Here is a 16,506-nt window from a genome sequence, read left to right as displayed (position 1 = left end):
ACTTACCCCCAAAAAGCTATTTTCACCGTTTATAACTCGCGTTATTTTTTACAAAAAACGATAAAAAAAGTAAATGCCCATGTAATTTGAATCATGGGGAAAAAAGAGTGGACAATGCCATACCCATGGGAAGATGGCCCCTTCCATATCACATGATGCAAGCTCCAAGCTCGGAGCTTTTTTCCCATGATTCAAATTACATGGTCAACTTCCTGTAATATTTCTATCGGTTTTTGTGAAAACTCATGCAAGTTATAAATGGCGAAAATAGCTTATCCAGGGTATGTGACAACAAAGCTAGCACATATGTAAAAATCATCCTTGGTGAACTTCCCCTTAATAAGTGTTGATCACAATCCTAAACTTTGTGCAAATATCAGTATTTACATTTGGCAAAGGACAGCAGCCATATTGTCCTGATGGAAGAGTGCAACATGTATTTCCATCTGGACATTGGGATCCATCGGGACAAATAACTGCTTCAACTTGTTTTGCTGGAGTTTTTTCCACCCATGGGAATGAGAGATCTCCCTGAAGACATTTTCCATGTGAAACATCACAGGTTGTTCCGCTGGGACAGCAATGGAGGTGATCACTGCAGCATACAGCCTGGAGTGAAAGAAGTGTATTTGAAATTTGATTCGAAATTGAAATACTACAACTTTTGGTGAAACTTTTGTAACTTAAAACCATTTCCTTGTGTAATCAAGAATAACAAGTCATTGACAATGACACAGTCCCTCCAGCCTTGTGATTGGGAATTTGTCACTGGAAGTGACAAAAAATTGAAGTCGATATGATGCACATGAAAAAGGGAAATGCGATACCAAAGCCCTTTCTGTGACTGATGCCCATATTGGATTGGATTGTAAACAAGGTAGACATTAGTAATAGTATAAATGGCATAGGTTTATGTCCTTTTATCAAGTTGGACAGAATTAGGTATACCATGTTTTGGCTCTTGAAATGTCAAAATTCAACTAATCTGCAAGAAACCTGTCCAGGCATGTCTGAGTAATGACTCTTGACATAAATATGTCAGAGCGCCAGATATATGAACCAAAAATGCCCCATGTTTAGTACAGAAGATACTTCCTATAATTAGCTATTGATACTGCTAAATGCCTTTCTTGGCTGGTAAATCTTTGTATGACCAACATCTGCAGCAAGTGTTATCAGATTTAGTGCAGTCATTCAGAATATAGATCTCTCATTACAAATATTGTTTCCCAATTCAGCCAATCTGGGCTGCCAACCTAATCACAAAAGGTCATTAAATAAGTCAATACATAATTTATCAACAGAATGTCACTATTCAGTTTTACACTACTGGACGATCAACATCTGTACCATGTTTCACAAAATTTGATGCAGTATTACTGGACATATCACACTAATTAGGATAGTTCATTAAATATGCAAATTCAAAATTAATTAACATGATACTGATAAAAATCTTTATACAAAGTTAAAGCAACACGAACTAAACATCTATACCAAGTTTAAACAAATCTGATGGAGTATTTCTTGACATATCAGCTCATTACAAAAATTCATTAAATATGCAAATATGCAAATGAATTAATATGATACGCCTAATGTCTTTGCATGCTACTACAACACTTTGAGATCAACATCTGTACTAAGTTTCATCAAATTTGCTGCGGTATTTCTAGAGACATCACTACAGTACATTAAATATGCAAATTAGCAATTAATTGACAAGATATTGCTAAATATTTTTCTTCACTATTACAACGCTATGTGCGAAAAAATTTGCTGCAGTATGTCTAGGCATATTTCCTTATTTACAGAAATTCATCAAATATGCAAATTGGCAATTACATACCATAATCCTGCTAAATGTTTTTGCACACAGTTACAGGTTTGGGATATGAATATTTGTACCACGGTCCCTCCACCATGTTTGTACCAAGTTTCATCAAAATTTGAGTTACTATTTCTTGACATAATATCAGAATTATGAAAATTCATCAAATAAGCAAATAAGCGATTAAATGACATGATCCTGCAAAATGTCTTTGCATACTGTTACACTCTGGTATATCAACATCTGAACCATGATTCATCAAATTTGAGTTGGTATTTCTTGACATCATAGCACCGTTATTACAAAAAATTATCAAATATGTAAATAAGCTATTAATTGACATGATCCTTCTAAATGTCTTTGCACAAAGTTACTTCTCTGGTATATAAACATTTGTAAATAATTTCATCAATTGAGTGACTATTTATTTAACGGGTTTTGTGAAAATTTATAAAATATGCAAATTAGCAATTAATTGACTCTATACTGACAAAAGTTTTTGTGTGGTATTAGAGATCTGTGTGACCAACATGTGTAAAAAGTTTCATCAAATTTGGTGCAGTCTCTTCAGAAACATAATTGGCTTTTATCAAAAATCACTAATTATGCAAGTTAGCACTAATTATGCTTGCCACACCAAAAACAATTGATGTGCATATGTATGCCATAGTGTATTATCCTTGTACCAAGTTTGAAAGAAATTGGCTCAGGCATGTCTGAGATATCTGCATCGATGGATGAACACTAAACACACGCACACACGCATGAATAGATGCACACACAGACACACAAACACACAGACCCTAAACCATAAGTCCCCTGGACTTCATCTGGAGGACAAATAAAAATCAGGGGTCACTTTGCCAAATTGAGTACTAAAGGAACAAATAATCCAATATTTCTTGACACTTGCAATTAAATAACTGCCACCATTCTTGAGTTAACTCTGTCCTAAACTTTGCATTAATATCAATACTTACATTTGGTAAAGGACAGCAGCCATATTCTCCTGATGGAAGAGTACAACATGTATTTCCATCTGGACATTGGGATCCATCCGGACAAATAACTGCTTCAGCTTGTTTTGCTGGAGTTTTTTCCACCCATGGGAATGAGAGATCTCCCTGAAGACATTTTCCATGTGAAACATCACAGGTTGTTCCGCTGGGACAGCAATGGAGGTGATCACTGCAGCATACAGCCTGGAGTGGAAGAAGTATTTGATACGTAAGGTGGTATGCAATTTGAAATCGAAAGATTTAAATATTTTGTCTTATTTCATCATGTAACCTCGAGCAATTCCCTTTGGAAATCAAGAATGTCTAGATAAAAACAGAAAATGCTCTCTTGTTTCATTACATGTTGCAGTTGTCTGTACAAAGTCCATTCCCTTACAAAATCCAGAATAAAGATTTGGAGTCAGGGTGCAAGAAACAAAGTACATCATATTTCCTGACATTTGAAATTAAAAAATAACCACCATCCCTGTGTTAGCTCTAGGGGGGAATTATACTTTCAATATTTCCCCCATAAAAGCCACAAAAAACTTTATTTCTGTTAAACTGGCCCAAATCAAGTGGTAGACAGAAAAAAAGAGAGTAGTTAAAGTTTGCAAGTCTGAATATATGAGTCTGAATATTCTGTTCCTGAAGCACATTCAATGGTCTGAAAAAATTTGAGAAAGCAAAGGTTCTACTCAAGTGTTGACTGCAACTCTAAATTTTGTGTATAACAATACATTTGGCATAGGACAGCAGCCATATTCTCCTGATGGAAGAGTGCAACATGTATTTCCTTCTGGACATTGGGATCCATCGGGACAAATAACTGCTTCAACTTGTTTTGCTGGAGTCTTTTCCAGCCATGGGAATGAGAGATCTCCATGAAGACATTGACGTAAAAGATCTCATGATGTTCCGCTTGGACAGCAGTGGAGGTGATCACTGCAGCACACAGCCTAGACTGGGAGAAGTGTTTGACACTTAAGGTAGTATGTATTTTGTAATTGAAAGATTTAAGCCTTTGATCTAACTTCACCAGGTATCTTTGAGCAATATATTCCCTTTGGAAATCAACAATAAGTAAAGAAAACTGAAAAAGTTCTTTTTTCAGTGTATGTTGCAGTTGTCTGTAAGTCCATTCCCTTACGAAATCCACAATAAAAATTGGGAGTCAGCATGCAAAATTTGTTACAGTGACTGTGGTACGTCCATGGTTCAAAGTGTACTAAATGGGTGGACTTAAATATGCCTGTGGCATGCTGGCAAGAGAATTGTTTTGCCAAGGTCAGGTATTACAGAAGGTGACAATGGTGGTAGTGAATAGTCCCAATATAGAAATTGAGGCAAGGCGGCCATATTGGATCATATCACAAAACTAATCAACGTGCATATGTATAGTATAATGTACCATCCTTGTACCAAGTTTAAAAGAAATCACCCCAAGCATCTCTGAGAAATTAGCGTGAACAGACGCACGGACGCACAGACATGACCAAATCTATGAATCCCCACGGACAAACTGAAAAGCCATTGAAGACAATATTTACACAAGATGAGCCCTAACAATTGGCAGACCAAAAGCAAGAGTTGAGAAAGTTTGAGAGTCTTAATATATGTCCCTAGGGTTTTTGTTCTACCTTAAAACAAAGTTATCACAAAATCTGAAAAGTGTTGATTGCAACTCTAAACTTTGTATAAACATAATCAATACTTACATTTGGCAAAGGACAGCAGCCATATTCTCCTGATGGAAGAGTGCAACATGTATTTCCATCTGGACATTGGGATCCATCGGGACAATTAACTGCTTCAACTTGTTTAGCTTGAGTCTTTTCTACCCATGGGAATGAGAGATCTCCCTGAAGACATTTTCCATGTGAAACATCACAGGTTGTTCCACTGGGACAGCAGTGGAGGCGATCACTGCAGCATACAGCCTGGAATGAGAAAAAGATTTTGATATGCAAGGTACTATGCAATTCAAAATTGAAAGATTTAATCATTATGTGTAACTTCATTAGGTAACTTTGAACAATTCCCTTAGGAAATCAACGATAAACTAGATGAAAACAGAAAATGCTCCCTTGTTTCAGCATACCATAGGGTCTATGAGCATATGCTGCAGTTATCTGTTAATCAGTTCCCTTACGAAATCCAGAATAAAAATTGGGACTCAAGGTGCAAAATTTGGTACTAGAGAAACAAATTCCCTCCTCTTTCCTGACATTTGAAATTAAAGAAACGGCCACCATCCCTGTGTTAGCTCTCGGGGGTAATCATATTTTCAATTTTCATGAACATAAAGACATTGAAAACAGTATTTACGCTAAATGAGCTCCAACAAGCAGAAGACAAAAAAAAGAGTTGTAAAAGTTTGAGAATCTGAATATCTGTCCCTGGGGATGCATTCTACATGAAAGCACACTTTTCAAAAAAAATCCAAGAAAGCTGAGTTATTATTTAAAGTGTTGATCACAATCCTAAACTGTGTATAAATATCAATCAATACTTACATTGGGCAAAGGACAGCAGCCATAATGTCCTGAAGAAAGAATGCAACATGTATTTCCGTCTGGGCATTGGGATCCATCGGGACAAATAACTGCTTCAACTTGTTTAGCTGGAGTCTTTTCCACCCATGGGAAGATCAATTCTCCCTGATTACATTTTCCGTGTGCAACATCACAGGTTGTTCCACTGGGACAGCAGTGGAGGTGATCACTGCAGCATACAGCCTGATGGAATAAAATTTACCCAGACTGTATGAGAGAACACACTTTGTTTCATATACCTCTCATTGTGAGCAAATTATCAATGCAGTCACAAGAACTAAAATTTTGTCGAGCAAAATACTGCAGGTTTATTTCTCATCCAAGATCTCTCACAAAACCGGTTTTATTTTTTTGCTCGTATATTGCAGTCAGCAGCATTGCTATTTTGTAATACTTCAAAGCTGGTTTGACGTGATCAATCACAGTAAATTTGCAAGCATTTTTGATGAACCACAACTATAGCAGGCCAAAGAAAAATACACAAAGACGAGTCAAGTCCGTCACTGTGCAGGAATCATCATTGAAACACAGGCATAGAATACAGATATTGTCACATCGTCAGGTGATTCGGCTCAAAATTTTCCAGTGTCTGAGTGGTCCTTGTGTTGTCTTGTAATGAGTAATGGTGATTAGTTTTTGTATGAAGTTGTAGATTGTGAACAGCTTTGATACCAGTACGTACATATGTTTGGCAAACAAGACAAAGACTTTCATGTGTAGTGTATTGACATTCTTTATCATACCTTGTTCCAACTAGTGCAACAGCAAAAACTAAAATGCTGCGTTTCAATTTTGCAAAACTTCAACTTGCATGAAAGTACAAAAAATTTTGACCCCAGGGATAAGTTTTCAATACTACAGGCACAACACACAGTCCCTCCTGTGATTGGAGGGAGAGTGTGCAACATAATACAGGTAGCATCAATGAAAATTGTACTCATGTGTATCTAATATACATTCTAAATATTCAGTGTGGTATATACATGCATTTATGTATCTAGGATCACTTATAATGAATCTGTGACAAGCATATGCTTTAGAGTGAAAAAGATGAGTGGTTACTCACTTTTGGCAAAGGGCAGCATCCATACTGACCACTGACTAGTTTACAACATGTATTGCCATCTGGGCATTCTGACTTTCCGTCTGGGCACACAACTGATTCAGCTTTTGGCAGCGGGCTGATGGCTAGTGTTTTTTCAACCCAGGGGAAGCTGAGATCACCTCTGTTGCACTTGCCATGACTGACATCGCATGTGGCGCCCTGTGGACAGCAGTGGAGACCATCGCTACAGCAAACAGCCTGGAAAACATTTCATGGAGTGTTTTTTTGTGTGTGTTAGTTCTGATCAGTATGGTTCACCAAGATAAGGTACAGTATGGCCAGATTTGATTATGATAAAACTAATTGGTTTAGTGACACTTGAAAGTAACAGTGCATGATGAGTATACAGTGATGGACCAATGCACTTTGCAAATCGCAAAGTTTTTCTTCTGTCATGTACTTTGTACAGATGCTGTATTTACCTTGCTATCTAAATTTATGTACACAGGTAAAGCTATCAAATTGGAAAATTTTGGAGGGAAAGTGAGTATTTTGTGTATACAGTTCAAACTATTAGTTTATGAACACTTTGACCAAATACTCCAACAACGCGATGTTTGAAATTAAAAATCAGCTGTTTAATAGTACACTTTGTGTACCCTTTAGGAACAAATATTATTATTCATTTTCAGGACAACACAGCATAAAAAAGCCAACAATTTTTGAAATTATTTCATATTGGGACATAAAGGAAGTAAAAACTCCTTTTTTCTGATGCAATTTTTCGATAATCTGTCTTGAATTTCTTTTAGAACACAATTTTGAGTACTACATTACAAGAAGTTTTCCTAAAGGGTTCAACTGAGTATCAGAATTTCAAAAACAGCAATTTCTGACTAAATCTTATACAGGCTTTATTTTACATGGCTTTGCTTACTGTCTTTTTCATAGTGAACTCCAATCAAGGAGAAATCTAAGATTTTGAAATCATTTGGGTAGATTTATCAATTGGTGAAAATAAGATCTGCCAATGGGCACATGGCTGACAGTTATTGATTATGTGACAAATCATATGACACGCATGTATTGTACCAAAACGTTTTACCTCTGCTAGAGGCAATTTTATGACATTGACAGGATTTTATGAGGGCCACAGATGTTTACTGTCACACGCCCCCGTTTATAAAGTGATAACAAAACACATGTCAGACAACTAGGAGGGGTCAAGGGTCACTCTCCTGATTTCATATGGGAATTCGAGAAAAGGGTGGACCATTTCTGAGATTCATTTATATATCAACTTACTTGGTAAATACATAATAATGACCATCTATGCAAAACAAATATTCAAATTATACATTATGCAAATTGCCATACCATCATTTATTTTCAGTGAAATATGTTTCAACTAAAACTAGGGGAAAATTTGTTAGGTAGCAAAGCAATGGCAAGACATGATTTTAGAACGATTTACATTGTAATTTACTGAAATTTTAAGTACCCAATGAACAAAATAAAAACTCATTTTTTCATCCGTCTCAAAACATCTATCTTCTGGGAAGGAATATGAGAAGGAATTACATGACAGTTTTTTTACCTTTGGTAAAGGACAACATCCCCATTGTCCTGTGCTCAGTTTACAACAAGTTTCACCATCGGGGCACTGTGATTGGCCATCAGGACAAAGGATTGAACCAACATGGAATGCCAGGGTCTTCTTCACCATGGGTGTCGTGAAATCACCATTAACGCACCGGCCATGGCTGACATCACAGGTTGTGCCATTGGGACAGCAGTGGATTTGATCACTACAGCAGACAGCCTTTACAAACACATAAAAGTAACATACAGTTAGTACATACTCTTAATCTTGCTTGTTGGTTTGACATTACTGAATTTCATTTCTTGGTGTTACGTTTCCTAAGATCTTATTATCAATAAGAGCCTTTCGTCATCAAAGTCACTCCTTTTTTTTGAGAAATACCCTCAAAAATGGATGTAAGGAGCTTTTGTCACATTCACAAGTAGAATGCTTGTAACTGTAACCACCAAATGACATCTGTTGCTCTTCATCATATAAAGCATTGACTCACTACAGCAAACCCCACATTAAAAAAAATCTGCACTTGTCTATTGAACATCTAATCCACAGATGATATGCAAATGCTTTTACATGTGAAACGTAAGATTACTTTCAGAATTTGTGCAACAGTTACTCATAGGGACCCGAAGTTTTGTCACTTTCATGAGTCACCTTAGAAGCTGTTGAAAATTTTGTCTGTTTTGTTCCTATGCTCACTGCAAACCCCCATGCAGCTGGAGCCTTTGACAATATTTTTTATGCTTTTCATAAAGAAAATAACGTAGTGGAAAAGCAGTACCATTTTCATTGTTATTATTTATGTAATATTAAAGGTCTTGTAAAAATGTTGGAGAAAATAGAGTACTGGTTATTTTTGCACACTGAAGGTAGCACTACAACAAAATTAAGGAGGCACCGTGGTCCAGAGTAATCGATTCACTGTCGGAGGAAGGTGAGTTCGAGACTCTAGTACGGTGTTGTGCCCTTGAGCAAGGCACTTTACTCCTCAGTGCTCCATTGGGCAGTGGGATATGGGTACCTCATCCTGTAATCGGGCTAATGCTCGTTGGATGATGGACTGATAAAAAAAAATTTGGAATTAGCCATGAACATGCACAGAAATACCTGTGGTAGAGGACAGCATCCCCATTGTCCAGTTGTGAGCTTACAGCAGGTGTTGCCGTCGGGGCAATGCGATTGGCCATCGGGACATACTACGTCTCCAACTCGGATTGCAGCAGTTTTCTCCATCCATGGCATGCTGAAATCACCGCTGTTACATTTGCTGTGGCTGACATCACAGGTTGTACCATGAGGGCAGCAATGAAGGTGATCACTGCAACAGACAGCCTGTGAAGAGATCCAGAAATGCATGTGGAGAGGCTATTACCAAGAAAAAACTGTAAAAATAAGGAATTTTCTTGTGGACTTTAATTTCACTATTTTGCTGTTCACTACACCCACTGGTTTTGCAGGTGAAATAATAGAATCTAATGATATTCAGTATCTTCACTAGAATTAAATTTAGTATATTTTATACATTAGTAAAAAATAGACTAGTGAATTTTAATCCCAGGGTAAAAATTAATGCTTTTACACTAAACAATTTTTCCCTCAACAGTATAACATTCTATGACTGCTTTCTGAAGAAGAACAGTTGGTTCCTAAACAAAGTTGTGTGTTACATGTACTTACACCAGTTTCTTTCACATTTTTGAATAGACACTTATCTTGTTGTGCAGGTGTGTAATCCATGACAACTTTCAACTCACTTCTCAGTCCCTTTGCCATATCTTATGACACAAGACCTTCTTTTGGACCAGATGTTTAGATTTATTTACAGCAGAAATTGGAAGGGGGGGGGATATTTGATCACAGAGATGAAAGCATGACAGCATAGGTAGCCATCTGAGATGTAAAAGGCTCTGTGAATCACTTTACTATATTCACCTATCACAAGTTGTACACTACACATTGGTATATTTCAGGTCAGATTTGACCACAAAATAATTGCATATACACTCCAATGACATTGTTCACTACGAGTTAGAAAATACAAGAGATGGCTTATTTTATATTATATCATAGCCTTGTCCATACCAGTGAAATTTGTGATGTCATCTCCAAGACTATTACTGATATTGTATCTGATTATCCAGCAATTTATAGCCCCAGATGTTTCTACATCTACAAATTAATTCAAGAAAACTATGTGATCCATTATGTACTCAGCTACGCCCTCTACATTGTGTCATGCAAAGTTTGCCTTCATCCATTATGGTCCAGAAGGAGCTATATTATTACTTAAACAATGCATTATTGGCATTTTCCTTTGTTGTGAAAATTAATTCTCTTGTATGGCTGTTGTATTACAGTAACATGTAAGTATATGCCTAAAAATTGCAGAGGGGTGGCCCAACCTCTCCAAAAATCCCACTGTAGAAAATCCTGAATGTCTACCTACTTCTGGTAGTGGACAGCAGCCATATTCACCATTCGGTAGTTTACAACAAGTGTTCTTATCTAGACATTGCGACTTGCCGTCTGGACAGACGACAGCTTGAGCATGGGTCGGCTGGAAATACAAAGTGGATGCAGAGCATTGTGCCACCAACAGCACAGACACCAGGAAGGTGATCATCTGTAATTGAAGAAATATTTCAACAAATTATTGCTATTTTAAAGTAAACAACATTTTTGCTGATACGAAGCACGTCGGCACTTTTCTCTCTTAATACACAAGGCCATTGTTTCGGTTCTCAGGTGATTTGGTGAAAACCTGTTCAAACTCAGCCATGAACTTGAGTAATGCTGGTACAACACTGACACTACCTGGAATTCAAATGTGAACAACAACAGTTCATTATACATATAGATGCTATACTGACAAGCTAGATCGTTGATTTCAACATGCATGGAGAGTAGAAAGAAGAGCTTAAAATTTACATACAAGATAAATTTAATGAAAAAACTTATTAAAAGTTATATACTGTTATTGTCCCTCCAAGTTTGTTAACCTTTTTGTCAATGTTGTTCAGTGAAATGTCACCAATGGTCACCATGGAAATATGTTTATTGGTAATTGGGAGTATAAAGTTTAGTAGTTTGTGTTTCCTGCTTGGCATTATGTCATCATTTTCTACGTCATGACACATGACTTGTGTTTATCTAGTTGTCTATCTGATCATTGAAATAGTTTTCTATTTCTGATGCATCAATAGTTCTCATCTTGTAATACCATCACTATTATCATTGTGCAACATGTCAACTGAAAAACGTTTTTGTTGCTGAATTTGTCAGACATGCTGCTGTCACAAATCTACAGTGTGTCTATGAGAGATAGGAAAATGTTGATATATGGAAATTTATGATGCTATATACAACTTATCTTGATGCTTAGCATGAAGTATCATAAGTATTCCTATCATAGTAATTTTCTATCAGGCTATACTACTGATTGTAGGTATGATACAGAGTGAGGCTGGGTTGGATTTTTGCACTTCCAAACTTTCGTTTTGGAGGGTGGGAAGGGGATTGAGGCAAAACACGCTTAGTTTCATTTTCTGTGCGCATGCTTTAATTATCCACGGCCCCTAGGTTAAGCATCAAGATAAGCAAAAATAAAAGTACAGGTGGTTACAACTACTGTATAAGTAGTGTATGTGCACATTAAATTTGTGCAATATGTCCTGAATTTCTACTAAAACTAAATTTTCACAGCTGGTAAATTTTGGCTCAAATCCAGTTATTTTTGCCAGCTACCCAGCTATTTTCTAAATCCCTGGGCACTGTTACAGGTTTGTGTCAAGAAAAGGTTAATCATAAACATGTTGTAAACAGCAGTATGTTCCTGTCCATGAATTAAAAAGACATGTAACCTAAAGTAATTAAAAATATGAACAACTAAATCATGATTGTCAAGTGCATATAATCTTGTGGTATTATTTTATGCTTGTAGCATTACCGTTACAATTCAGTATCATTAAAAGTTCATTCAAGTATGAGATGATGAACAAGAAAACAGCTGCAGTTGATTTTAACATCCATGGGGGAGTGGAAAGAAGAGCTTAAAATTTGCATACAAGATAAATTTAATGAAAAAACCTATTAAAAGTTATATATTGCTATTGTCCCTCCAAGTTTGTTAACCTTTTTGTCAATGTTGTTCAGTGAAATGTCACCAATGGTCACCATGGAAATATGTTTATTGGTAATTGGAAGTATAAAGTTTAGTCATTAATTTTTGTGTTTTCTGCTTGGCATTATGTCATCATTTTCTACGTCATGACACATGACTTGTGTTTATCCAGTTGTCTATCTGATCATTGAAATAGTTTTCTATTTCTGATGCATCAATAGTTCTCATCTTGTAATACCATCACTATTATCATTGTGCAACATGTCAACTGAAAATCATTTTTGTTGCTGAATTTGTCAGACATGCTGCTGACACAAATCTACAGTGTGTCTATGAGAGATACGAAAACATTGATACATGTAAATGTAAATTTATGACACAATATACACTTATCTTGATGCTGAAATTAGCATGAACTATCATAAGTATTCCTATCATAGCAATTTTCCCTCAGACTTTACTACATTCAAGCCACTGCTCAATGATAAATAACTATAGGCTAAAAGCTAAGTACACAAAGAATATAGATAGTTTCCAAACAATTAATCACTTGAATACAGAAAAGTATGTCATGTGGTCATTTCTCAATGACAGAAAGAGCTTTTGCTTTGGCCATACCATGCTAGCACTACAACTTTGAGAAATGAGTATAGGGACGGGGTCACTGTTTGTGTTTGCATGAGTGTACAGACTGAAACTTTCCAAAACTCACTACGTGTTCTACTGTGTAATTTATGGCAGAGTGTTTGTCTTAGCTTTATTCAAAATGTAAGAGCATCATTTGATACCATGAAGCTGTCTCCTTTCACACGATTCAAAAAGTCAGTCGACCTACATGTACCTTTGGGTAGAGGTTAGGGTGTTCATCAAATTGGCCTTCAACGTTGCATTCTTTCATATCAATCATAAATATATCATAACAGTGACTGAGTACATTGTTTTATAGGTGTACAATTTTGTGTCATACAAAGGTCAATCATAAACATGTTGTAAACAAAAAGTTTGTACTTGTACATGAATTAAAAAGGTAATATAAAATCTACAGTAAGTAAAAATATGAACAACCAGATCATGATTGTCAAGAGCATCTTGTACTACTATTTTACGGGGGTAGCATTATTCTAACAATTAGGTATCATTAAAAGGTAACTCCAATATCTACAAACCTGAGACAGGATGAACAAGAAAACAGCTGCTGACAATGGTTTATCATATGATATCAATCACATTTATCTAGCTAGACTGAACTGTGTTTGATCAGTATTTTTTCAAAACAACATTTTGGCCAAAGCAGTTTTGAACATCTCAAACCTTTTAGGTATTTAAAGGGCAAGAGAAATATTCCTTGAGATATACTTTGAAACCAAAAACAAGAAAACTGCAGATATAGTAATTATAAATGTAAGAAAAATCATTCTGTAGCCTTCAAACTCACCCCATGAAGAATTACCCATAATTCTCTCTAGTAAACACATCATATAACTTATCAGGTTACGCCTTATTGAGATCTGAATATCCTGTGACAAATTATTGGACATAAATCAGAGAGAATTCTGGGACATCTATACTTGCTGTGATAGTTGCGACTTGTTTCCAAAGTGTTGAATCAGTATGGAATAAAGTTTAACACATTTCCATGAAGTCATTTGAACATGCATGCATGTACAATTTAGACAGATTTGGAACAAGGTCAGTGGTCGTGAGCAGAAGAATAGCAATAATATTGTAGCATTTCAGAAAACGACCTGGATGTATGAAATTTTGAGCTACTTCAGTTATGTGCTTTGATTTCTACCTGATAAAAGACAAAAAGTCTGACAGGTGAGAGACCTTGTTGCAAACTCAAGCATATCAGCTGACAAATCACCATTATTATCAGCATGACCTCAATCTCTGCTCTGATGTAAGGTCACTCAGCACATGTAAGGCCATCAGGTAGATAAGCCTTGCTGATTTTCAGCATAGGGGAAACAAGTTATTCATTTAAATTCCAACCTTTTGTTCTCTATTTCCAGTTTTATGTCAGCAGTGTCAGAGTTTGATACAGGAATTTTCCAATAGCACCTGATCAAGGTACACTTTCCGAATTGCTTTAACAGGGTGCCTAGAAGTTAGTATTCAAAATTAAGTTATGCTGGTAAGCAAAAATATTACAGTTGACTACAGACTGTTAAGTTTCTAATCTCAACTTATATGAAAATGACACAGCAGTTTTTTTGTTTTATTTTTGGTAGAAAATCAAACTACAAAATATCAAAAATAAAGAAAAAAGAAATGTTTACAAGCAGTATAATACAAAATGATGACTATAATATGTTCACAGTTCACAATTGTATACATGTGATCCTACAGGCATTGAGACTGTCTATTATGCATACGAGTATACTGTCAAATTTAATTAATTTATAAGTTTTATGGTAATTTCTGTTTATGCAAATATGGACAATAAAGTCTAGTCTAAATCAACTATCTACATGACGATGGAACACAAAATCTTTTCTTTTGATAGGCTTACCACTTAGAAAACTAACTTTAACACTGATTTTAAGAATCAGCATCCATATAAGCCAATTTATCTGAACCCTGAAATGCCCCTGACAGGTCAACAAAATCCATTGTTGAGCTTCCATCAGGAACACTGCCAGATAAAACACATATGCCTGCAGGAATCCTATTATGACAATATTGAATACAATTGTGATCAACACATGGAAGTGAAAGAGGTGAAGCATCGGTTGAGTGCTCTGGCTAAGTGTTTACTTCTGGCACAGTCTCCATGCTTCTGGGTATAGCACAGCAAAGTTGAATCAAGTACTGATCATGTGATGAATCTGCACCTACATGACTAATCTTGAGAAGGCCATGATGAGTCCAAAAAGGACAATGGTTGGGTTTCAACATGCTTTGTCCCTGATCATGTTGAAACTGCATAATTTTCTTATGAGTCAGTTTCACACTTTCAAAAGATGAAGTCAATGGTGGGATTTTCCCCAATCAACTTCTTTTTCTTCTTAAAGCACCCACCATGTATCATCAATCCGTTTTTACTTTCACTTTCACTGATTTCGTTATCCTCTGCTTCACTGGATTGAAACAGGAAAATTTAACTACACTTTACTTGCAGAGATTTTCAAAAGTTTTAAACAGTGGCAGACAAATTGATCAATGAATCCTATACACCTGAAAGTAATTCAATTTGCTCATGCAGACATTTCACACATCTGGGGGCGGGCCTCACGAATTGGCCCAGGTAATACAAAATATACATGTAGTTGATGATAGAGAACATTCATCCACGAAAGTTTTAATTGCTCTTGTCAATGAAATGAAGAAAACAATTTAAAATTCTTCAAAAAATAACTTTGATAGTAATTTTTTTTTTTTGTCATTTATGCAACTTTGGAAAGTACATCCTTGAACAGTAACTTTCGAACATCAACGGTGAAGCCAGCAAGGGTCCTGTGCTTGTAATTTGCACACGCAAGCAGTGGACGTTTACTTGCACACGTCGAAAGGTAAGACTAGTGTAGTGACACAAGTTGACTTATATCCATTCAAAGTTTCATTGCACGTTGGTTTGCCAAATTCTACGGTTTACTTTGACCTCCAAGGCGCCAGTTTGACCAGTCATTCTTCTTTAACATTTGGATGCACTTCCGGGTGAACCAAAAAGCCACTAATAGCTGTGTTATGTAGGATTTACAATATTACGAAAACTAGGCTTTTTTGGGATGATTGGTCCTTTAAAAGACATATAATTCGTGGGTTGAATATTGAAAAGTCAAGTGCTAGCATGCAGCTTACCTTGATACGAATAGGTAATGAGAAACGGTCTGTCGCGCTGGAGCTTTCGCTGTGTCTTCCACTTCTCGACAGACAATACCACTCAGCAGCTCACCGGCGTCTCGTGATAGCCGACAGTCATGTGATTTGAAAACATGTGACTTTATTCATCGTCATGGTGCACGTCCGAACGTCCACGCGTCCGCGACTGCTCATCAGCGTGTGCCCTAGGTTCACCTTGGGCCTACCTAATGTTTCCACGTATTTTTTCTCATTTTAATTTCATTAGCCCATTATTATAAAAACAAATGACTACAGCAAAACAAAAAAAAAATCATTTAAACTTGTGTGGACTGGTAGGTGTGAGTGTATACGTCCGTTGGGGGCGCTGCTATCAGATCGTCTGCTGAGCTGCGTCTGCTGCGGCTTCCTTTTCGCCCTCAAAACTGCATTTTAATGAACTCCGAAGCAAATTGAATCCAAGATTATGTATATTGTAAAGTTATTTAATGAAGATATACACCGGTTCCCTGATTTCTTATTTCATTTCCAATTTTTGGAAACATTGTAAAGC

The 16,506-nt window shown here is 36.4% G+C and overlaps 1 protein-coding gene across 1 annotated transcript in view; it reads right to left on the bottom strand.

Annotated features, from left to right (window-relative positions):
- Positions 1 to 16,125, bottom strand: part of LOC139141232 (multiple epidermal growth factor-like domains protein 6) — a 49,482-nt gene extending 33,357 nt beyond the window's left edge. The window contains exons 1-9 of the mRNA XM_070710856.1: positions 15,954 to 16,125; positions 10,476 to 10,652; positions 9,137 to 9,361; positions 8,027 to 8,251; positions 6,451 to 6,687; positions 5,346 to 5,567; positions 4,548 to 4,769; positions 2,812 to 3,033; positions 388 to 609 (exon numbers count right to left, since the gene is read on the bottom strand). Of these exons, the coding sequence (XP_070566957.1) occupies positions 388 to 609; positions 2,812 to 3,033; positions 4,548 to 4,769; positions 5,346 to 5,567; positions 6,451 to 6,687; positions 8,027 to 8,251; positions 9,137 to 9,361; positions 10,476 to 10,652 (1,752 nt within the window). The 5' untranslated portion in view covers positions 15,954 to 16,125. The remainder of the gene's footprint in view (positions 1 to 387; positions 610 to 2,811; positions 3,034 to 4,547; positions 4,770 to 5,345; positions 5,568 to 6,450; positions 6,688 to 8,026; positions 8,252 to 9,136; positions 9,362 to 10,475; positions 10,653 to 15,953) is intronic.
- Positions 16,126 to 16,506: the final 381 nt, after the last annotated feature.

Source organism: Ptychodera flava, chromosome 9 (genome assembly GCF_041260155.1).
Source record: "Ptychodera flava strain L36383 chromosome 9, AS_Pfla_20210202, whole genome shotgun sequence".
In the NCBI taxonomy this organism is placed as follows: Eukaryota; Metazoa; Hemichordata; class Enteropneusta; family Ptychoderidae; genus Ptychodera; species Ptychodera flava.
This window is presented reverse-complemented; position numbering and strand designations above follow the sequence as displayed.